At 41.7% G+C, this 23,525-nt stretch overlaps 1 protein-coding gene across 6 annotated transcripts in view; it reads right to left on the bottom strand.

Moving 5' to 3' along the window:
• The window catches only part of kif21a (kinesin family member 21A), a 50,808-nt gene that overhangs the window by 6,032 nt on the left and 21,251 nt on the right, over positions 1-23,525 (bottom strand). For 2 of the 6 annotated variants that reach the window (XR_009795339.1, XM_061822365.1), the window contains exons 7-30: positions 22,723-22,838; positions 22,453-22,648; positions 21,183-21,372; positions 19,823-19,889; positions 19,130-19,324; positions 15,821-15,911; positions 14,606-14,720; positions 14,284-14,472; positions 13,996-14,195; positions 12,555-12,662; positions 12,411-12,479; positions 12,185-12,327; positions 11,375-11,519; positions 9,773-9,967; positions 9,599-9,700; positions 8,537-8,702; positions 7,305-7,325; positions 5,003-5,060; positions 4,868-4,919; positions 3,994-4,160; positions 3,736-3,864; positions 1,071-1,139; positions 676-812; positions 382-556 (exon numbers count right to left, since the gene is read on the bottom strand). Coding sequence is in view for 5 of the 6 variants with exons in the window: in XM_061822365.1 (XP_061678349.1) it covers positions 382-556; positions 676-812; positions 1,071-1,139; positions 3,736-3,864; positions 3,994-4,160; positions 4,868-4,919; positions 5,003-5,060; positions 7,305-7,325; positions 8,537-8,702; positions 9,599-9,700; positions 9,773-9,967; positions 11,375-11,519; positions 12,185-12,327; positions 12,411-12,479; positions 12,555-12,662; positions 13,996-14,195; positions 14,284-14,472; positions 14,606-14,720; positions 15,821-15,911; positions 19,130-19,324; positions 19,823-19,889; positions 21,183-21,372; positions 22,453-22,648; positions 22,723-22,838 (3,095 nt within the window). In the remaining variant the exon portion in view is untranslated. The remainder of the gene's footprint in view (positions 1-381; positions 557-675; positions 813-1,070; positions 1,140-3,735; positions 3,865-3,993; positions 4,161-4,867; positions 4,920-5,002; positions 5,061-7,304; positions 7,326-8,536; positions 8,703-9,598; positions 9,701-9,772; positions 9,968-11,374; positions 11,520-12,184; positions 12,328-12,410; positions 12,480-12,554; positions 12,663-13,995; positions 14,196-14,283; positions 14,473-14,605; positions 14,721-15,820; positions 15,912-19,129; positions 19,325-19,822; positions 19,890-21,182; positions 21,373-22,452; positions 22,649-22,722; positions 22,839-23,525) is intronic. The other 4 variants (XM_061822367.1, XM_061822368.1, XM_061822366.1 and 1 more) reach the window with 4 other exon arrangements.

Raw genomic sequence — 23,525 nt, 5'->3', positions numbered from 1 at the left:
AGTAGATCTTGGGGTAAAAAAAAAAGTCTGGGCACCACTGTCATAAACAATGCGAAGCAGACTGGACAGAACTAATCCAGAAAATAGCAGTGCTGCTCCACAATGTCGACTGCATCCATGTTTAGTCTAGTGGAGCGTTAATTGCTGGGGAAGTCAAGACATAAGATCTAAGGAAGAGTGAGTTGAAATGCTATGAATGGTGTGTAGCTCCCCAGAACATAACATTCTGAAGCGATCCCATCCTCATCCTAGATAATTAACCCACGATGTAAAATCAAAGGCAGATGGGTCGTGTACGAGAATGGAAAATTAAAAACAGCGTTAAGTCATCAAACCATAAAAATGCATGCACACAACATTGCGGGGCGACCGCTGACCCACCTGAGTGTCCGGATGCACTTGGCCGAGTCGCGGATGTCCCACACTTTGATGTAAGAGGTGGAGACAGTGAAGACCAGGCTGGAGCTGTAGCGCACCGACACCACGTTGTTGGGGTGTCCGGCCAGTGACATGATCTCCTGGCCCGTCACCAAGTTCCACACCTTGCAACTGCGGTCTGAATCAAACGGGAAGTCGTCCCTTTTGGTTCCAAGCGGATTCTTGAGCTCACGACTGATTCATTGTGAGGATTCGTCGCGAAAAAGGGGAAGCGCGAGACTCCGTTCGCCGCTTTACCTTTGGACCCGGTGAAGAGCAGGTCGTCGGTGCAGTCGACGCACAGGACGGCCTTGCTGTGTCCCTCGGCCACGTGGACGCACTGCAGCTGCGAGGGTGAGCGGCTCTTGGTGGACGTCACGGGATAGATGACGCCCCTGCAAAGGTCAGACGTAATGCGCATGACCCCCTTGCACGCCATTTGACCTGGTAGGGGGGTCACCTTCACCCGTAGGTTGTCCTTTCACACACACACACACGCGCGCATGAACACAAGAATCACGCAGCACTGAGGGAATTTTAGAACAGAACAGAACAGGACAAAGTGGACACCAAAGGGATGAAACTTATTTTCCCTCTCACCCGAAATCATATCATATGAGCAAAAAAAAAAAAAAAAAAAAAAATTATGTTACTTGGGTTGAGACTTAGGTGGTGCAGCTGAGCTGAAGACGGTGTTGGACAGATGGAAACATGCACTCACCCTGGAAATAATAACATTTAAGTCCTACATTAGCTTTGCGATGTCAACACAAAGTTAGGCTACTTACCATGTGAAAAACAGCACGGTAGACTTATTAAAAATGGGAATAATGGTACCGTGAACCCCGACGAATAGCAAGAGATAGAGACCAAACGCTGCTGCTTATAGGGCTTGTGCACCTACGTCACCAAATCACGTCACTGGCCGGAAGTGCCGGTCAAACAAAGCATTGTTCAATCCTAAGTTAGTTGGAGATGACACGAAAATACGTCTTATAGCACGACGCCCAGAGTTTTGTCCGATACCGTTAAACGTTTAGAAGGTGATAGTAAATGAAGGTACGTGGAAAAATGAGAGACACGTGGCATAGAGGACCCGTATTTAATGCCGAAGTCGATGTTTTCGACGATAAGAAATTGGACTGTCAATTCGCTTCCGCTTCTCTTGGACAACTGGATCTACACGTGGATCTAGTGTGTAAGTCGTCAAGATTTACACGGAAGAGTTTGAAAGCGTAGAAAAGTCTGGACGCGTACAAATACTTCGTTGTTGGATCTGTTCTCAATCAAGAATAAATCCCACATAGTGATGGAGCCACTCAGATTTTTTTCAATGTAAATACCAATATTTAAATAAATGACCCCTGGTTTTAAACAAACTCGCATTCATTAACTATGATTGGGAAAAAAAAAAAAAAAAAAAAAAAAAAAGACAGCGCGTCAGCTTCTCGGTACACGGAAGCGTGTTCCGGCCACACGTTAAACCTCTCCGCGACAGACGTTTTTTATTTTTTTTTAAAATATGCATTGTTCTCAAATGAGTCCAATGCATATTTAAGAAAAGAAAATAAACTGCTGGGATAGGCTTCATCCCCCGTACACGGAAGCACGTTGCGGCCACATGTTGAACTTCAGTAAACCTCTATGTGACCGACAGTTTATTTTCTTTTTTTAAATACGCATTGGACTCATTTGAGAACAAAAAAATAAAAAACATCTGTTGGGGGGAGGTTAACCGAATTTTAACGTGTGGCTGCAACACGCTTCGTGTACATTGGAGACGACTCCCTGTCGTTTTTTTTTTTGTGTGTTTTTTTTTTTAAACGCATTGTTCTCAAATGAGTCAACTTGGCATGATAAATACTTGTTGGGAATTTGAGATTGAGAAGAATAATTCCTACCTGAAATGAAGTGATCGCTACACAGTATTTGGTTGGGCACCATCCATCACGTTTAATTGCCGAATTCCATCGACCTTTTTTGGTCTTTTTTTCAGGTGGTATTCCATAGAAAGACCTCTTTGAATATCTGTCTCGTCTGTTGTAACAACCAACAGCACAACAAGTCTCGGGCATTGTGAATATTCTCCTCCGGTTCAATGTCTCCCACGCTGTCGAGCGGCTCTTTTTGACCGGCAATATGGTGCAGTGAAAATGGTGACATCACGTGCACGAGTTCTATAGCGAAAATCTGCGAGTAATTGACGTCTTTTCATAAAAGTTTATCCTGTACTGTAATATGTAGTGGAACACGAAGTATTTCCAGTGGAAAGGTCATGTGCTGTAACAGTTTCTGCACTCAATAGGTTCCAAGCTACTAGCATGCTATCTGACAGAAAGAGAACCAGTCATGAATTGTGTGATTGGTATATTCAATAAGTTGGTGCTGGTCCATTTTGTTGTTTTTCAAAGACCAGAAGGTTTTTCCTTGGAGCAACACGAAATTTTGTAGGCTTGTCATGAACAGTCTCACAAAAATGCCTCAAAAAGCCATTCCCCAAAAGACACAGGGAGTTTGAAACCAAACCAAAATTGTTCTTCGAAACGCAATCTGTACTCGAGATTTTGTCTGTTTGTTTCCAAAATTCATCATAGTACATGGGTGGAGCGTGGCAGGGAAATTTTCTCACGCTAAATAAATTAATAAATATTAATATGATAGTGCTGAGTGATTGGAAGCAAGGAGAATGAGGACAGAATCAGGGAAAAAAATGGTCAAATCGGTTGATCAATTTAGCGGCAGGCTTCCCAAAGCATGACTACCGTAATTCCCGGCCTACAGAGCGCACCTTGTTATAAGCCTTACCCAGTACATTTGTAAAGGAAATAACATTTGGTACATACATACGCTGCAGCTGTGTAAAAGCCGCAAGAGCCCACATTGAAACACGAGACATTAACAAAGAAAGACTGTACACGGAAAGACTTTAACGGTAGCGCGGCGCTAAGGCTAGCGCAGCAGTAACGCTAATGCTAGCTCAGTGCTAACGTGGTGCTGACAAAAAAAACTTACCGGTAAAAATCACTGAGACATGCCAGTAACACAGCAGCAACACGCTAACACAGTGCTAACGCTAGCGCAGCACTAACATTGCCGGTAAAAGTCACTTCTTCGGCACATATATTCCGGTCTCACTCTTCCCTTTTCCGCTCGAGTGCCCACTTGCGGCCGTTGGAAAAAAAATGTACAAACTAGCCGTATCACCGCATAAACCGCAGGGTTGAAAGCGTGCGAAAAAAGTCGCGGCTTGTAGGCCGGAAATTACGGTATATTAGTGGAGTTACTGTAGCCTTTTGGGTTTGGACAACAGACTCTTACTGTTTAATCTCCTTGAGCTTTGCCCTGTCGCCCGTCGCTTGGGCCTTGTCATACGTCTTCCTGCGAGAGAGCGGCGAAGGTGCCGGCGAAGCTCTTTTTTCTGCAGCTGAAGGCATTCTGGAGCCCGAACTGATCGTTGGGGTTTGACATTTTAAGGGGGGGAAAAAATAAATTGTAAAGCAACAAAAAAAAAAAAAAAAAATGGTGGTGAAATGATGACGCGCATGCAGGTCAACACCCGGAACGTCGCCGACTTACACGCTGGACATTTTGGAGGAGAAGCCTGACGAGAGCGCAGCAAAGTCGCCGCCGCCGTCTGGGGTCTCGGCAAGGGGTAGCACGGGGCCCGAGAAGTCGGCGGTGTCGGGGGCGGCCTCGCTGTTGGCGTACAGGAGCTCCATCTGAGTAGTAGTTCGCCTGCGAGCCTGCCGAGACAGGAATCGAACCCACATACAATGATCACGTTGCGGTCAGGCCCCGGCAACCAATCAGATGTCGGCTTTAAGAAACACACGGGCTTCTCAGCAAGAATATTAGCACGGAGGATTGTTATGATACGCTTCATGCATCACCAGCTCTTCCTCCAGTCACAGGCAAAATGTTCCTTTTTTCACAATATTATTTGTTTAGGACCAGAAAAAAAAACATCATTATGATTAATATTGCTACGAGTAAAACCATTGTGGCTGACCAAAATGTTTAGATTAATAATGCACAAAATATACCAGTACCTTGAGTAAGATTTACATTTGGTAGTTGTATTTTAGAGCCGTTCCAGGGTACAGTGTTTATTTATGAAACATTTATGATAAATTGCTTATTTCAATTGTTTTTAATCATTTTATTAATGTGTATTGCATTTTTTTAATTCACAGAAAATGAAACATTTAAATAGTTTTTAAACAGTCAAATTTATTTATTTTTATTCTTTATTTTTTTAAAGGAAACAGATGTGTTCCAAGAATTGGCCTAAGTGATATGTTTGGAAACTACATGTATAGGTAATCTTATCACAATTTTGATTTGAATGTGGAAAAAGAAACTGGACATTATTAAGAAAAGGTAGAAAAAAGTGTTCACAACAATGATAAAAATATAACATACATGAAAAGAATGCTATTTTGAAAAATACCTTATTCCTGGACTTGGTGTCTCCACAAAACTTCATAAGATCTGGCACAGTGCTGAATAGACAAGGAAAATTATTATTTTTTTTAGCAGTCATGTTAATGAAGGCGTAGCAACAGCGACGCAAGACCAAACTTACGCTCCGTCCGCCGACGGGCTGGCGGCCGACTCGTCGCTGCTGCTGTCGTCGCCGTTTTCTGTGAGAATTGAAACGCTTGTCAAGTGACATTTTCATTTAAAAAAAAAAAAAAAAGATAGTCACTTACAGTGGAACCTCCAAAGCGATACGCAAACTGGTCGAAAATGAAGCTCATGTATGGCGAATTCATTTGTTGCAAGGTTTTACTGTTCCCATGATGACAACTGTTGTAGTCATTGTTTAGATTCCTAATTTTAAAAGTGTTCAGGTAAGTGCTGTATAATACAAAGAAAAGATAACCAGCAGCTCAAATTTGGAAATGTTTTTGATAAAACCTGACTTTTTTCAAAAGTGAAATTTAAGGCCCCAGTGTCATGAAATGCATGATTTTTAGTATGTTATTAATTTAAAAAAAAAAAAAAAGGCAGCCGGAATGGAACCATCCGTTTTTCACCACAAAACATGATTGTGATGTTATATGGCTTTTGGTAAGTCTCTCCATGAAAATCCTCTCGAGGGATTTGTTTTCGAGAAGAAGCAGGAAGTGACGTTAACAGCAGCAGCGCACTCAGGCTGGCTCGTGTTTATATACCAGTTTTACCTGCTAGAAGTTAGCGCGTTGTTCCTTCGTGTTAGCCAAAATGCCGGCTCGTTGTTTTGCCGGATATTGTTCGAACACTCGGGAGGATGGATTTACTCTTCATAGTTTTAAAAAAAAAGACCGGGTTCGTCGTGAAAAATTGATTGCACAGGTGGAAAAGACGAAAGCTTTGAGGGTTCCAAATGACAGGTAGGTGTGTATACAGCTACTGAAAAAAATAATAGTTTGGGGAAGGGGGACGCACGTAATCCTCTCAAAACGTAACAAAAGAACAGGGGTGCTAAATGTGTCGACGTGCCCGTTGGCGCGGCGTCCGCCGCAGGCAACTTCCTCGGCAGCGGCCGGGGTGGCTCATACATACTGTCTGGGAGCCTATTGTTAGTTAGAAGTGATCCGCATATCATCTAAATATGGCTCAAAACGATAGGGTAATATTGCACATAAGCAACACTCAATTGTGAGATGTTCTCTTCTTCGAAAAGAGCTTCTGTGTCCCTTAGCAGGTGCCACTACGTGTTTTCAATAGCGAATGTCCAGAGGTAACATCTGCTGATGACGTTGCACAATATGGCCACCACTTGAATCCCGAATGAGACTTCCGCAACTTTGCGCATGGATGACGCCCTCTCCGCTCATATTTATTTTTTCGTACACACATTGGCGTGAATAATGTTATATGTATTTTTCACTACAATATCTATTTTAGATATAGTTCGTTTATAGGCATGACAGTGGGGCTCATGAACTTTACTTTTGAATTGGGGGGAAATTCTCAACTACAGTAAATAAAAAAAATATATATAAAAAAGAAAACTATCCCTGAAAAAAATAAAATCCTACAAAATCAATTGCTGAAATAATTTCTGTGTTGAATTGAGATTTAAAGCTACCTTTCTGCTTTATTCTGCTAGGTTAAGCTTAAAAAATATCAAAAGTTAACCAGAAAATATAGTTTTTAAACATAAACCGTAACCTGAAAAAAAAAATTTGAAAGAATTTTTTTCCCCCGTAAAATTAAAAAGGTTAATTACGGTACATGATTTTCAAATCTTTTTTTTTTTTTAATGAAAAATGTTTTGCCCCCCCCAAAAAAGACTCAATGACTTTTGTTTGAAACAAACCACAATGTGTTTTTCTTCCACAAAAAAAGATAGTAATAATTATGTGTTGTGTAAAATGGGTATTATTTATGCTAGCGAATGTAAAATGTATGTGTAGTTTGTGTAAGATTGATATTAAACTTTGCATTGCAAAAGTGCATTTCTATAATATCAATTTTACAACCAACAGTTATCATCATACTTTTAAACAGTACTTTGGGGGTTCCGCTGTCGATTGGATTTCAATAAAGTGTGAAGGAGGGAGGCGGATGATGGGCGATGTCAGCACAGCGCCATGCCGCTTCACCAGGAACGCCTTATTCACGGGGTCCGGCCAGAGAAAAAAAAAAAATAATGGGGGGGGGGGGCGGTTAAAGGAATCATTAGTTGAGGGCTCCTGGGCTTGACCTACAGGGGCGGTCTCAAGATCCATGTATGCTTCCTGTGTGTGTGCTAAAGAGTTAGCGGGATGCTAAAGCATGGCGGCTGCAGCGAGTGATGAGCTGGGGGGAGGGGTGGGGGGTGTCTGCACCACATGCACCTGTTCAAAGTTAGTTCCATACGGTGCATGCGTTCAGACTGATGATGTCATTCCACTTACCGGCTGGCACGCTACCTAGCTCTGCAAGAACACCACAACACAAAAGGGAAACCGTGTGGAAACAGAAAATACAAACAAAAACAAAACAACACCAAAAAAAAAGCACCGATCAAAACCACATTGGGGGGGAAAAAAAAAGGAATGTGAATAAAAATAAAGAATTTTTGGAAAGCGTCCCGCTGAACACATTGGATAATTGCACATAGACTTCGGATTTTCAAAAAATATTTAAGGTTCACAGTATGTGGTCAAAAGTATTATGACATCTTTTCTGGTACTACAATTTTGCTGCCAATACAAATAATCTGTCCATCCATCCATCTTCTTTGCCGCTTATCCTCACAAGGGTCACGGGAGTGCCGGAGCCTATCCCAGCTGTCAACAGACAGGAGGCGGGGTACACCCTGAACTGGTCGCCAGCCAATCGCGGGGCACATGGAGACAAACAGCCATACTCACAATCACACCTACGGGCAATTTAGAGTGTCCTATTCATGTTGCATGTTTTTGGGATGTGGGAGGAAACAGCAGTGCCCGGAGAAAACCCACGCAGGCACGGGGAGAACATGCAAACTCCACATAGGCGGGTCCGGGATTGAACCCGGGACCTCAGAACACTGAGGCCAACGCTTTACCAGCTGATCCACCGTGCCGCCTACAGATAATGTGTGTATGAATATATATGATAATATGTGTAGGTGTATTGTAGTAAAAAATTTGACTTATGCTTTAATTAGCCGTACCTCAGGCCTGTTTTACTTGAATCTGGACTTTAACTACATACACAACTCATTCCTTAAATCCACATTATAATCCGTGTTTTGCCAAAGTGAAAAAAATTCTTCCCTCTGTGACCTAACTTTTGAAATAAACTTATTCTGTAAAAGTATTAAAAAAAACACACACACACAAAAACTAACAAATTGTCATCATAAATATGACTTCACTATGTTGTTATCAATCAATGAACCAGAAGTGGTATACCACAAGTCACAGTTTTAGAGCCCTTTATAGGTCAACAGTTGCTGTGCAGCTGGGATTCAGCTGTGTGGTACATGAACAAAAGTATTGGCACAGGCCACATATTCATCAGAAGTTGGTGTCACAACACTTTTTCCAAAAATACTAAATTGGAACCAGTTGTATTCAGCAGCAGGCAAAGGGAAACTGAACAAGTCATGCGACAAACATGAAAAGGCAACACTGAAAACTCCGTCGTCGTCGTCGTCTACCTTGAAGGGCGTTGCCGAGCAACGCGTCCAGCTCTGGGTTGAACTCAGCTTTCTCTTTGAGCATGTGGAAGAGCAGCTGGTTCTGAGTGGCGCTGGTGATCTCCGTTTGCTTCAGGCGGCCCTCCATCACCTTCACCTGGGACTCCTTCTGGGCCGCCTGCAGACCCTGACGCACAAACACAGACGGAGGTTCACATCTATTGGAACCTGGGAACATAAAGCTAGATGGCTAACGAGCTACGTTTCATACACAAGGAAACCCGACGAGCTTTACATGATTAAAAAGATTGAAAAACTGAGAAAAAAAATGTTTATCAATTTAAATAAACAAACATGGTTATTCTTTAATGAAAGCCAGGTGGCCAAGTAGTGGTCATTCTCCATTTTGTATGCAGAACAGGAAAACGTTGGGCAGCTAACGAGCTAGGTGGCGAATTTGCTTGACTCAACACTGCCCCGGTGAGGTACAAAGTGGTATTTGAGAAAACAATCAAATCCAAATCCGACAACTTTTATTACACGTTTTCAACCCTGCGGTTTATGCGGTGATACGGCTGATTTGTGCATTTTTTTCTAACGTTCGCAAGGGTGCACTCGAGTGGAAAAGATAACCGTGACACCGGTGGAATATATGTGCCGAGGAAGTGACTTTTACCAGCATGTTTTTTTTTTTTTTTTAACTGGCCCTGTTAGCGCCGCGCTATCGTTAGCACTGCGCAGCGTGTTGCTGCTACGTCTAAGTGATTTAGGTATGTTTTTTCCTCAACCAGCCCTGTTAGTGCTGTCCTAGTGTGTTGCTACTGTCCACCTGTTGCAGCTGTTTGTTTTTTTTTACTTTTTTTTTTTTTTTTTTAAACCAGCCCTGTTTGTGCAACCCTGTTGTTGCTATGTTAAGCTAAGCTAAGGTATTAAAACGTTGAAAACACTTCCTGTGTACCGTCTTTCTTGCGGCTTTTACACAGGTGCATCTTACGTATGTACCAGATGGTATTTCCTTGACAAATGTACTGAGTGAGGCTTATAACCAGGTGCACTCTGTATGCCAGAAATTACGGTCCATACCTTATTTATAGCCATGGACATGAAGTGATCCAGCAGGAAACGAGCCTCTGCCAGGGTGCAGGTTCCAATCACAGCAGAGACGTCGGCCGTGTCGCCTTCCTCCTGGACGCCGACAAAAACCTCGATGAGCGACATTTCCCACCGTCTCACCGTCCGTCGATTGCAGTTTCTCACCTTGGTCTCCTCCATCTGCATGATGTTGGCCTGACAGTCGGCAATGCTGTCGTTGATGTAGTCGATGTTGGCGGCCAGCGCGTCCGCTTCCTCGTTGAGCGGGCTCACCGCCTTCTCCGCCTCGGAGCCTTCTCTGAACAGTCGCTCTCGCTTCTTCACCACCTTCTCCTTGCGTTTGGTCAGCTCCTCGCGTTGCTATGGAAAGAAGACACTTGACCAGTTTAGAGAAAGCGTCCCGCTTGACCAGTTATGAGCGCTGTGGGCCATCAGACCCGATCCTGTTTCCTTCCCATCCTCTGATTGGTTCAGCCAAATTGTTCTCTGATTAGATGAGCTAAATATACAGTGAAGAAAATAAGTATTTGAACACCCTGCTATATCACAAGTACTTACAGATGTCACACTGGGAATGTCACCATTGAAAACACGTGGTGACACCTGCTATGAGAGAGGAACCACAGAGATTTTCGGATTTTTACGACGCCCCTTCTGACACGGAAGCTCTTTTCGAAGAACATCTCACAATCGAGTGAAGTGACCGGGGCAATATTACCCTATCGTTTCAAGCCATATTTAGATGATATGTGGATCACTTCTAACTAACAACAGACTTCTCGACAGTATGTATGACATTAAGTAGCGTACTCAGGAGGACCCATGCACGACCAAACCACTTCCCCGCCCGATCCACCTCCGCGACGGCGATGAACAATGCTGTTGACGCCATCGTCCCTCCCCCAACTATTATGTTTTTATAGCTCTATACACACCTGCCTGTCATTTGGAACCCACAGAGCACTTCGTCCTGCAATTCATTTTTCACAACGAATCGGGTCTTTTGGAAACGAGTGAAGAGTGAATTCACCCTCCCGAGCGTTCGAGCAATATCCAGCAATACAACGAGCCGGCATTTAGGCTAACACGAAGGAACAAAGAGCTACCTTATCGCAAGTAAAACTGGTAGAAACACACGAACCCGCCTGAGTGGACGTCTGCAAATAACGTCACTTCCTGCTTCTTCTCCAAAACGATGCTTCGAGAGGATTTTCATGGCGGCAGATACAAAAATCCATTTATGACAACATCACGACGTGTGGTGAAAAAACGGATAGATCGATTCGGGCTGCCTTTTTTTTTTTTAGTTTAAAACGTACTAAAAATCATGGTTATGTGTCAGTTGTACTTTAAAAAAAAATATGGGAAGCATTTTTGTACATTATTTTCGCCAACTGTGCACCGAGCAAGTATTTTGTTTGAGAAACGGCATTTAAGATGCAAAACATGGGCAAATGTATTGAGACATCTGCTCTGATTTTGGCGCCAATAAAAACGTGTAATTTTATTTTAAAACATTATATAGGTGTGGTAACGAATATACCAAAGAGTATTTCCTGTTATAATTGATTTGAACTTGAATCTTGTAATAACGACTTTAATAAGACATACTGTACATAATAAGACAAATAAAACACTTTTGTTTGGATTGGATTTTTTTCACCCCCCAAAAATATTTTCCCCCAACAAAAAAAACCATGAAAAACGACATCAACATGGGCTATTTTTCTCCAAAATACCCTTTTCTAACATTGTAAAATATCTTACCTTCAGTAGGCGGTTCATGTCATTCTCCATGTTGGAGATGGTCATCCTCTGCATGATGACGTCAGAGATGCGCCGCTCCAGAGACTGCCACTTGTTGCGGGCCATCCGGGTGGAGTAAAGGCCGACGGCGCGCCTGGGGGAGGACCTGCACGCATAGGGCCGTGGATATGTCTGCTTTCAAACATTCTTTATTCATTCTGCATCACAGGACAGCAAATGTCATTGGACGGCTCTGACCCAGAGCAGCCAAGTAAATGGAGTTTAATGGCAAATCATTAAACTTTGCTAACATGCTCCGCCCACACACGATGTTATGTTTCACTGAAAAATTAATGACCGTAATTTCCGGCCAACGGAGCGCACCTGCTTATAAGCCTCACCCAGTACATTTGTAAAGGAAATACTATTTGGTACATACATAAGCCCCACCTGTGTAAAAGCCGCAAGTGCCCACATTGTAACACGCGATATTTACAAAGATGGTACACAGAAAGAGTTTTCTAAATTTGAATAACTTAGCTTAGCTTAACATAGCACCAATACGGTAGTATGAACAGGGCTGGTAAAAAAAAAAAAAAAAAAAAAAAAAAAAAAACATACCCCGGTAAAAGTCACTTCCTCGGCACATATATTCCACTGATCTCACTCTTACCTTTTCCTCTCGAGTGGCCCCTTACGGCCGTTAGGAAAAAAATGCACAAATTAGCCGCATCACCGCATGAGCCACAGGGTTGAAAGCGTGTGAAAAAAGTCGCGGCTTATAGGCCGGAAATTACGGTACTTCAGAAAATGTCGCTAAAGGAGTTGTACCTCGTGCCATTGCCAGCGGTGTGTCCAGAGTACATGCGTCCAGACAGGGAACGGTGGGCTGAATCCTGGTTGGGATCTGGTACATTGACCTTTCGAACGACCTTCCCCGAGGTGGGCCTGGCCTGCCGTCTCAGAGCTGTCACCTGACCAAACATACGGAAGAGAATTTAACCCTGCATTCCCCGAAAATATAGACCAAAAAATACAAAAAGTTGCTAAAACCAACCTCCTCTGTCTTCCTCCTGAGGATGAGTTCTTGCTGCCTCTTCTGAGCCTCCAGCAGCTTCAGTTGATGCTGAAGTAGGGGGGGGGGCAGCTATTCATCAACAGTGCATCCAAAGAAAATGACCACCATGAGGCGTTCACTGACCTCCTGTTTGCGTTGGTCCTTCTTCAAGGAGGCGATCTCCCGGTTTCGCCGGGACTCGTTCATGCGGTTCTTCTCCTGCTGCTCCTTCATCTGTTTCATGAGGCGAACCTAAAACAAGAATAACATGCAGGTCAGATTCAAAATCGTTTCCTCTGGCTTTTATCTGTGTCATTGTTTTTATCTATTGAATACAACAACAGAATATAGTGGTCAATAATCTACATATAGAAAAATAAATGAATACAAAGATTGCATTAAAGTTTAGTATTAGAATTTTCTGGGATCATTATGTAATTTAATTATACGTACGGATGTCAATAGCTGGAAATGATCAGACCTCACCGTTGCAAAGGTCAAAGGGTGAGTAGATTTATTTTTTTCAATTTTTATTTCTTTATTTTATTTTATTCTACACATTACTGTGGCCAGTTAAAAATGATAAAATAACTTGAAACATTGTCACCAAAGGGTAAGTAGTTTTACTTTATTCTAGTCCACCGGTGAGCTCAATGGCCAACAATGTCAATATGACATATGTAATATAATCTATTTGAACAATAAATCCCCCTCATTCTAAATTTTATAATGTATTATTGATCGAATAGCCTTTATTGATCTTCAGTGTGGAAATTAAGGTGTTAGTTGTTAAAAAAATAAAAACAAACGAGGAAAAAATAAAAAGGATTTAAGATAATTAATGAAAAGAAATAAAACCTTGTCAAGAATTAGTTTTTATTAGAATACAAAAACAGTTGGTAACATCGAATTGGATGTACACAGACATTTTTTTCTATTCCATATATGTTTCATTAATATTTAATATATTTAAAGCATTTGGGAGGGGCCACAACTCCAAACCTAAATTCGAAGTAAGTTGGTATATTGTGCAAAACGTAAATAAAAACGATTTGTGAACTGTTTATAAACCTGTCTTCATTTTTATATACAAAAAAAGACAATGTTCAAACTAGCGGTAACGCTAACAGGGCCGTTTAAAATAAAACTTATCGGTAAATATCACTGAGACACGCCAGTAACACAGCAGAGACACGCTAGCGCGCTAACACGGCCGGTAAAATTCACTTCCTCGGCACATATATTTCACCGATCTCACGCTCAACTTTTCCGCTTGAGTGCCCCCTTGCGGCCATTAGAAAAACAATCCACAAATTTGCCGCATCACTGCATAAACCGCAGGGTTTAAAGCGTGTGAAAAAAGTCGCGGCTTGTAGGCCGGAAATTACGGTATTTACATTTGACAAGTTCCGAACTTCATTGGATTTGGGCTTTGTCTAAAACAGTTTTTCACCTTTTGTGTGTGAGTGTGTGACACAAATAAAAGTAAACAACGGTCACATTTATTTGAAGTGATTTTTTTTTTTTTTTTCCTGGAGGGAAATTCTCAACCATTTTGTTCCAATTTACGGAGGTTCTAGCGTACCTTAGTCTTTTTCATCTCGGCCACGTCCGTCTGGAGCTTGCGGAGCTGCTTTTCGTACTGCGACTGGTTCTTGAGCAGGCGGGCGTGCTCCTTCTGGGCCGACTGGAGCTTCTGCAGCTCCTTGTTCATCACGCTCAGTTTCCTCTCGTACTCCGTCTTGATTTTGCGGGCCTTGTCGTCTGAGCCGCTTTCCACAGTGTCTGAATATTTTGAGAATGGACTTTGAACTACCGTGGTTCGTAGGGAAAATGAACTCTCAACACAGGTTCACGTCGAATGGGACCTTACTCATGTTCTGGAGGACCCGGTCTCGCTCCAGCTGCGTGTCCCGGATCTTGCACTGCAGCATCATCAGCTTTTGCTCGTACTGCTGCTTGAGCGTGTGCAGGCGGCGCTGGCTGTTCTCCAGCTCGTCGATCAGCTTCTGCTTGATGGCGATCTCGCAGGTGATGTTTGCCAGGTCTGCCTGGAAGTTCTCTGAGGGGGAAAACCCGACCCAGAGGTCAATAGAAGAGATTTGGCTTCGCTGAAACGGGCTTATGGTTCGGTACGTTGACGCCGTGGTATGCCCTGGTACTGTATGTATTTGACGCCGCGTGACTACTCTCACCTTTTTCGTCCGACTCCGAGTCAGAATCGTCTGAGCTGTCCTCAACCTCCATGTCTTCATCCTCCTCTTCATCCTCTTCCTCGCCTTCATCATGCTCACTCACCTCCTGTGCATCCTTCCGGGTGATGAGTCATCAGGTTTTCGATATTTTCACGTTTGTCGATTTAGTTTCATTTCATATCCACTACAGCCTCGGTTCTCAACCACAATCAGTTCCAGAAAGTGGTTCGAGAAGTGATTTGTTCGAAAACCAAATTGATGTTTCCCATTACAATGAATGGAAAAATATATAATGCGTTCCAAGCTTCAGAAAGTCATGCTTTTTATAGCCTTTTTTAAGCTTTTCCTGATAATAAGCCGTAGTAAAAAATAATAAAAACACATGTATAGTTTAAATACTTTATATAATAAAATATTTTAAGAAACATTTATTTTTTGCTTAAAATGTATGCTTTGGTAGTAGAGTAAACTAGCCTGGGAGTGCATTGGCGTATCTGTAGCAACTCGGCCCCTAGCCTTGTAAACTTTTTATTAACAAAAGTGCAGAATAACTTTAAACAAGCAATAATGATGGGGAAAAAAAGCTTTTTTTTTTTTTTTTTTACAAAAAGTTAACACCAACATGAAAACAGGGGGTGACTCGCCTCCTTTTCACAAAGAATTAATTGTCATATGTTTCGACCATCTTTTAAGCACTTTTCTGAAGTTGCTCATCACAACATTAAAATTTTGCAGTGCTTGCTACATTCGGGTTTATTGGGGTGATGAAGTTCGACAAACTTATGGATTTTGTTTTATTAGGCAAAGATATCTTTGAGATCAGCACTTGGGACATCCTTCTTGCCTTCAGCCTCACAGAATAATAAGTGCGCCGTTGCACCACGCGCGTCAAGTTATTTCCGTTTTTTTCGGGGGGGGGGGGGGGGGGTTCGAATTGCAAAGCATGTTGTGTGTGGGTCAACTGGTTGAGGCGCATGCATTATGTTATTTCCAGGTTTTGTTGGAGGCGTTCGAGTACCGATTTTTGTTTGAAAACGTAAGCAAAAAAAAAAAAAATCTCAATTTTCATTCGAAAACCGACTTGTTCGAGAACGGGGACGTTCGAGAACTGAGGCTGCACTGTAGTTTATTTTAGACAATGTACACTGTACTGTACACTATTTTATTCATTTATTTATTATTTTCAAGACAATGTGTTTATTTGGGGCATCTCACCATGTCGGCGTCATCGCCGGCTCGCTCGATGTTATTCTCCTTGTCGCTGTTCTTCTCCTGCTCGTTGTCGGGAATGTCCTCCTTGCACACACTGAAAAATGCAACCACTCATTTATTAGTTTATAAGATAACTCCATTCTTTCGACATCATCATCAATATTATCAAGGCAAAAAACACACATTGGGCCCTTGCTATGAGAGGACAATTACAGTCTTTTTAGCAAATTACTGTAATTTCCGGCCTATAAGCCACGACTTTTTTTCCACACGCTTTCAACCGTCTTATGCGGTGATGCGGCTAATTTGTGCATTTTTTCTAACGGCCGTAAGGGGGCATCCGAGCAGAAAAGGTAAGAGTGAGACCTGTGGAATATATGTGCCGAGGAAGTGACCTTTACCTTTACGTTTTTCTTTTTTCAACTCAGCTTGTTACCACTGCGCTAGCAAGTTGCTCCCGTGTTACTGCCATGTCTTAGTGGGTTTTACCGGTATGTTTTTTTTTTTTTTCCTCAGCCCTGTTAGCGCTGTGCTAGCGTGTTTCTGCTGTGTTACTTCTGTGTCTCAGTGATTTAGGTGTGTGTTTTTTTTTTTAACTGGCTCTGTTAGTGCTGTGCTACCGTGTTGCTAACGTGTAGCTGCCGCGGCGGTTTTTGTTTTTTTACCGGTATGTTTTTTTGTTTTGTTTTTTACCAGGCCTGTTCATGCTACCGCTTTGTTGCTATGTTATTAAAACTTTGAAAACTCTTTCTGTGCATCGTCTTTCTTTGTAAATATCTCGTGTTTCAATGTGTGCACTTGCGGCTTTTACACAGGTGCGGCTTATGTATGCACCAAATGGTATTTCCTTTACAAATGTAGTGAGTGAGGCTTATAATCAGGTGCGCTCTGTTGGCCGGAAATTACGGTATCTTAGCTTCAGTTGTTTACAGCAGCCACACACCACACAGTACACACAGTACTGTATACCTGTTGGCTACAAGCTCAAGTACACCCATGTCTGCCGTCATAATGATAATGCTCAGTTCTGACATCTGAAATTCTAGCCATCATTGTAAAGGCAACTTGTAGGTGAAAGTTAAACCATTATTGAAAGGATATAGTGAGCAAAATGATCAGTATTACTCACAAAGTGTAAAAATAAAAGCTACATCTGGGATTTGTTATTGGGAAGTGGCACAAGTCAAACCATTAGGTACACTTGAGTAGTGTAACAATAATGCTCAAAATGTTGAAAAAAAAAAAAAAAACGGTACATATATTTGAATATATTCATGCAAAAAATAATGGGGGTAAAAATAAATGCTATGCATACAATAGTATAAATATTTTTACAAAAATATTAAATATAAAAAGACAATAGAAAAAAGTACGAGAAAATATAAATAAAAAGACATTTAAATATAGTCAAATACTCAGGGAAATCAATACAAAACAGGGAAAAAATTAGAAGTTTGATAAATAAAAAGTAAAACAAAAATAACATTGGACAAAAAAAAATTCATTTTCACAAATATATTAGAAAGAAAATACCCAAGATATAAAGACAAAAATATTTTGAAACAAAGTCAAATTTAAGTGGTGTATGACATTAGCATTTGTTGGTAAAAACGAAGATGTCATTTTAACTTTAAAAGAAATGATTATAATGACCAAAATGATCACAATTCTCAGTATTAATCATTATGTGACATGTAGGATGAGGAGCAGGTCAGGGGTTTGCCAGTGGTCAAATAACATTAGGTACACTTGCACAATGTCAGAAGAGCCAACATTAAGCAAATATTTAAACAAAGACGTTCACCAGAAAACTATGTGAATATACTCAAATATGAAAAAAAAAAAAAACAATGTAAAACTCTGAAGACCAAAATATGTACATATTGTGAAATAGTACAAAATATATAAAATACATAGCTCTGTTGGTTATCATTAATCCGGTGTACCTAATGTTTTGAATAGTGAGTGATGATTAATGTCACTAACTTGTTGGTGAAAAGTACAGTGCGTCAAAGTAGAAAAGAAAAGGGTGCCAATGCATACCAATAGTTACTTAAGTTGGTTACCAATATTTTATTTATTTTTTCCCAAAACACTTGGAGGTGTTTCAGGTTCAGCAAAACAAAATCATAAGAACCAAAATAACTTTTGAGATGAGAAAAACAAGCAGCATTAATGATGGGCAAACTACAAGCAAGATGGAGGCTCGGGTTTCATGATGACGACGATGAGCACAAAAGTGAGTAGCCAAAGGGGCAGCAGGAGGGGGGAAGCCAACAAACCTGATGACAACCTCCTCCACCACCTCCTCCTCCTCCTCCTCCCTCCTCTCTCGCTCCTCCAATAGCTGCTGGAGTCTTCAGGAGAGTCGGTTGAAAGGTTACACAAAAAGGGAAGAGAGATGAGAGAGGGTAGGATGGAAGAGAGGGAGGGAGGGAAGGAGGGAGGAAGGAAAGAAGGGAGGGAGAGAGGGTTGAAGCAAGGAAGGAAGGAAGGAAGGAGAGAAGGGAGGAATGAGGGACAGAGGAAGGAAGGAAGGAAGGAAGGAAGGAAGGAAAAAAGGAGAGAGGGAGGGATAAAGGTAGGTAGGAAAGGAGGATGGAAGGAAGGAGGGAGGGAGGGAGGGAGGGAGTGAAGAAGGAAGGTAAGAAAGAAAGCAAAAAGAAAGAAAAAAAAGAAAGAAGAAAATAAAGAAAAAAAAGAGAAAAGAAAAAAAAGAAAAAGAAAGAAAGAATGAAAAAGAAAAAGAAACAGAAAGAAAGGCGAGAGGGAGGACGGACCGACGGACGGAAGGAATGAGGAAGGAAGGAGTAAGGGAGGCAGGGAAGGAAGGAAGGATGAAAGGATGAGAGAAAAATCCCGCTTTTGCCAGAGTCCAGGGTCTTACGGCACACGGTTACGGTTATAGATGAACACTTTGAAACTATATTCAAGGTACTTCTGTCAAAACAGGTGTCAGCATCAAACTCATCCTGCTTTGCTGTTTTTTTTCTTGGATCTTCAGCAATCTTCAGAATGACTACAGTGGAGCCTCGATTTAGGAGTTCAATTCTATTCTGTGACCAAACTTTTAACTCAATATTCTTTAACGTACCCCAACCGCGCCATCATTTTTTCCACTTCACTCCAGCAGTGGCACATCTGAACCTCGCTCAGAAACTCAAACCGGAAGGTTTGTAACTTGGGGCAATTGTAAGTCAAGATGGCAGCGTTGCCTCGATGTGACCACAAATCGGGTTCAATCACAATTTTCAGCCTGACTGGTCTCAGCTGACAGCGAAAGTGACAACCAAACAGCCAATCTTCAATTACCTTTTCTTCTTCTTCTTCTCTCGCTTCTTCAGCTTCTCCAGGTCCTTCTTGGCCATCTCGATGATGTCAGACGTCTCCTTCTCGGGGGCGGAGGGGAAGGAGCCGGGCCCGCCGTAGAAGGCCTGGCGGCTGGAGGCGCGAGAGAGGCTCTTGCGCAGGCTCTCGTTCACAGCCTCGCTCTCCAGAAGCTTGGCCCTGAGAAACAATTTCTATTCAATTTTATTCATATCGCACCAAATCAACACAACTACACTACTAAAAAAAAAAAAAGGGAATTATTTCATAAAGTGAACACTTTTTTTTTTTTTACAAATTTTTCTTCTTTTGAAATTGTTTTAATAAAATGACCTTGCTAATTTTAAACTTACATTATTAAATCTAATTCATGGGAAAAAAAAAAATATATATATATATATTTCCCAATTCCTAACAGTTTTATATTTATATATGTATAATATTTAAATATTTATATTTATTTAGATTTATATTTACAATAAGTAGTTTAATGAGATGAATAACTAAACCATGAATATACAAATTCTGCTTAACCAATTTGAGGGGGAAAAAACTATTACAGGACTCTTGATGATGTCAATGCTGTGTGGATTTTTTGGTGCAAAAATTGCTCCTTCTCTAGCCACAACCGGCTGTGCTAAAGGCTACAAATAGCATCAGGTCCCTTTCTGTGCTTACCTGAGATCTTCAATTTCTTTGATGTAATTCTGAATCATGTTGCCAATTTCCTCCGTGCCTCCTTCACCTGAACAAGAAAAAAAAAAAGTGAATTTCTTGTTTAAACATGATTAGAGACCCAATTGTACCCTAATAGCGCAGTCAGTACATTTGCCTTGCAGTTGTGACGAGTCAGGTTCAAATCTGCACTTGTCCGTGTCGAGTGTGCATGTTTTCCCCGTACCTGTGTGGGTTTTCTCCAGGTAATCCGGTTCCACCCACATCCCACAAGAACATGTACTGTAGGTTAATTGAAAAGTTTGCCTGTAGACGTGAGTGCGGTGGTTGTCTGTCTCTATGTGCCCAGCAATTGGCTCGCAACCAATTAAAGGCGTACCCCCTCCTCTCGCACAGAGTCAACTGGGACACTCACACTTCGCCCCAGACCCGAGTGAGGATAATCGGGACTGAAAATAAATGGAGTATTAAACTGCTGCAGCTCAATCAGAATGCTGCAGCTCGCGTTCTGACCAAAACAAAGCGGTCAGAGCATATAACTCCAATCTTAAAGTCCTTGGAGTGGCTTAGAGTCAGCTTTGGAATAGATTTGAAAGTTCTGCGACTGGTCTATAAATCACTAAATAATTTAGGTCCTGAATACATGAAAGAAATGCTTGCGACATACAAACCCAGTAGACCTCTTTGAGATCGACTGACTCGGGTCAAATAGAGGAGCGCAGAGTCCAAAGCAAACATGGTGAAGCAGCCTTTAGCGATCATTTTTATTGTTTTTATGTCATTTTAAATGTTTTATCTCCTTGTTTTCAAAGGCCTTTAATCATGTAAAGCACATTGCGTTACCTCGGGTAGGAAATGCGCTATACAAATAAATTTGCTTTGCTTTGCTTTGATGCAAAAGCAACACAAAGATAAAGCCGGGTGTTTAACTTGCCACGATGACCCAGAGAGAGGCTTGGATTGCTCTTGGCTGGACGATCAACCCAAAGTACAGACACAGCATATATTAAAATAATTACAGTATGAACATACAGTATAACAGTCAAAATGTTGTAAGATGTCCAGTAATAACGCAGTAATAGCTCTTATAGGGACTGCAAAATACAAGCCTTCTCGCACTTTACGCTTGCATTTTTCAATTGTCAAATCCGTAAACCCCTTGTTATGAAGTCGCAATGTACGATAAGTAGGAAGTGTTTTGGGATTACAGTTGGACGTATACTTGGAGTTGAACTATTTATCTGGGCACTTCCAAAAGCCTCATTTCTAGCCACGGTGTCTGCTAGCCAGAGGCGGAGCTGCTCTGGGTTTGTCTCCTGAAAAATCAAAATGTGGTTTTCTTGTGGTGTTTGCTGGAACGTACCCGCCCTGGCGAGAGCCTGACTGGCCTGGTCGCTGAGCAGTTGCGTGAGTCGAGCCCGCTGGGCGTCGATGGTTTCCTGCATGGCTTTCACCCGCACCCGCAGGTTGCTGTTCTCCGTCTGCAGCATGGCATTCTCGTGGAACATGTCACTGAAGCTCTCCACGCCGTCTTCTCCCGCCAAGCGTTTACCCTGCGCAGGAGAAATCTCCAGTCAGCACAGTTTAGTCTTTTAAAGGGGACATAATATGGAAAATTGACTTTTTACTGTTTATCTACAAATAGGTTGGTCTCTACCAATGTTCCCTCTATTTTTTTTACGTGTCTGAACAAACACACTAAGCCCGTGAGCGCCCCCTTTGTGTCATCCATTGACGTTACATCGCTCATTAAAAGGTTCGGATTACATTCCCATCAGAACATTTTTAAGAACAATTTTGTGTTTTTGCAAACTTACACAGAAATTGTCAACAAACGAAAAAAAATACATGACAATACAAACGCATACCAAGCGAAGTATTAACTATAAATTTGAAATGTCGCTTCCAACTTTGTTTCATTTATTTTTTTAACCCACAATGACATCCCCGTCTGTTTTTCTTGGTGTAAAACTGAATTATTGCTCGCAAAACATCTTTCGGAATGCACATTGAAAGCTGAATGATGCTCCCAAACAGTTTTAGGGTTAATGTTGTGTTGCCTCCTACATTTAAAATACAGAATTTTTTGGGCAATGGATCGTCTGTGCCAAGGTGGAATTTGACATTATACACCATCTCATCCTGTATTTTCTATTTTGGCTTCACACCAGACTTTTTTTACTCAAAAAAGAGAAAATCTCATTCAATTTCATATACCCCAGTGTTTGTAATTATGAGTGTACCCCTTTAAAATGGAGGCGGGGCGGTATCAGGTAAACTAGGAAGTAGAGTGTGTGGCCCGGTGTGGCCGAGCAGCAACTCTTTGTGAGAGGCAGTGTAGTGTCGTGTTTGAGGAAAAAAAAAAAAAAAAAAAAAAGACGTCATTCACTGTGCTGGATCTGTTTTCCTCTGCGCTAAGAGTGTGCGACATGTGCGCAAATGCGCAGTTGCCCAGCTAAGAGGGAACATTGGTCTCGACAGTGCCTGAGTGGGACGGTTTATCGGTCGCAGTGGTGGAAATGTTTTCAAAATATGTCTTGGTTTCATTTTTTTTTATTTCACTAAAACAGAGGTGTGTAGACTTTTTGTATCCACTGTATTTTCTCTTTATCCCGCCCCCCACAGATACTCACTGTCTTGTACTCCATGAGCTCCATCTGCAGTCTGGCTATCTCAGTCCTGAGTGCGCTGATCTGCTGGCTGGCCTTGTCCTGGTTCACCATCACCTTGTTCTTGATGTTGCGGGCGCGGTTGGCGTACTTGAGCGTGTTGAGCGTCTCCATGAAGTCGCGGTCGGACGGGCTGATGCAGGCGATCATCACCGTTTGGCTGAGACACAAAGATGCCTCTTTAGGGTGTTTTTTAATGGCGAAAAGCAACGTCACAAACGCGTCTCCACTGACCTGTTGCCGCCCAAGGAGTCCTGCAGAAGTCGGGTCAGCTTGGAGTCTCGGTAAGGCACGTGCGACGACCGCTTGCTGCGGTCCCCCAAAGCGCTGATGACGTTGCCAAGAGCCAGCTTGAAAAAACACAAAATGTGATCAATTATGAAGATACAGTAGCTTGTTTGTGTGGAATAATTTCAGGACTGAATACAGTTTTTTTTTTAAATAACATGGAGTTCAAAAGTGTATACATTAGATCAGATGTGTCAAACTCAAGGCCCGGGGGCCAGATACGGCCCGTAAAGACAAAACATGTGTATCAACTTCCTTGATTTTTGTTCAAATCTGTACCAAACTTTCAAATTGTTACATCGTAAATGATAAGGTTGAGATATTGCAAGCATTTTTGTGTTACCAAACAACCCCATTACCCTTGATTTTTGATTCCAAAACTAGTTCATAAATTTCACGTGTAAATATGATGAGGAGGTTCAAGATTTTTATGGGTTTACAGTCATAATTAGGGCAACCATAACCACAATGTGGCCCGTGACAAAAATGAGTTTGACACCCCTGCATTAGATAAATGGTGTTGATGCTTTGGCGATTATTCTTTGTCTGTGTTGTTAATGTTAGGGTAATATGAAAAAAATATAATTATGTACTTTTTTATTTTACTATTCCACAGGTATGTGCATTTTAATACTTTAATAGTCCTTTGGTCATGTTACGTCATGGTGTTGCCTAACAGCCGTTATTCCCACGATAATCTAACGCATTAGGATCAATTTTTCTATGAGCTGAGTTCATGTATATAGTAT

The sequence above is a fragment of the Syngnathoides biaculeatus genome, chromosome 6 (assembly GCF_019802595.1).
Source record: "Syngnathoides biaculeatus isolate LvHL_M chromosome 6, ASM1980259v1, whole genome shotgun sequence".
Taxonomy (NCBI): Eukaryota; Metazoa; Chordata; class Actinopteri; order Syngnathiformes; family Syngnathidae; genus Syngnathoides; species Syngnathoides biaculeatus.
The sequence above is the reverse complement of the archived record's forward strand: the minus strand, read 5'-3'. Positions and strand labels throughout refer to the sequence as shown.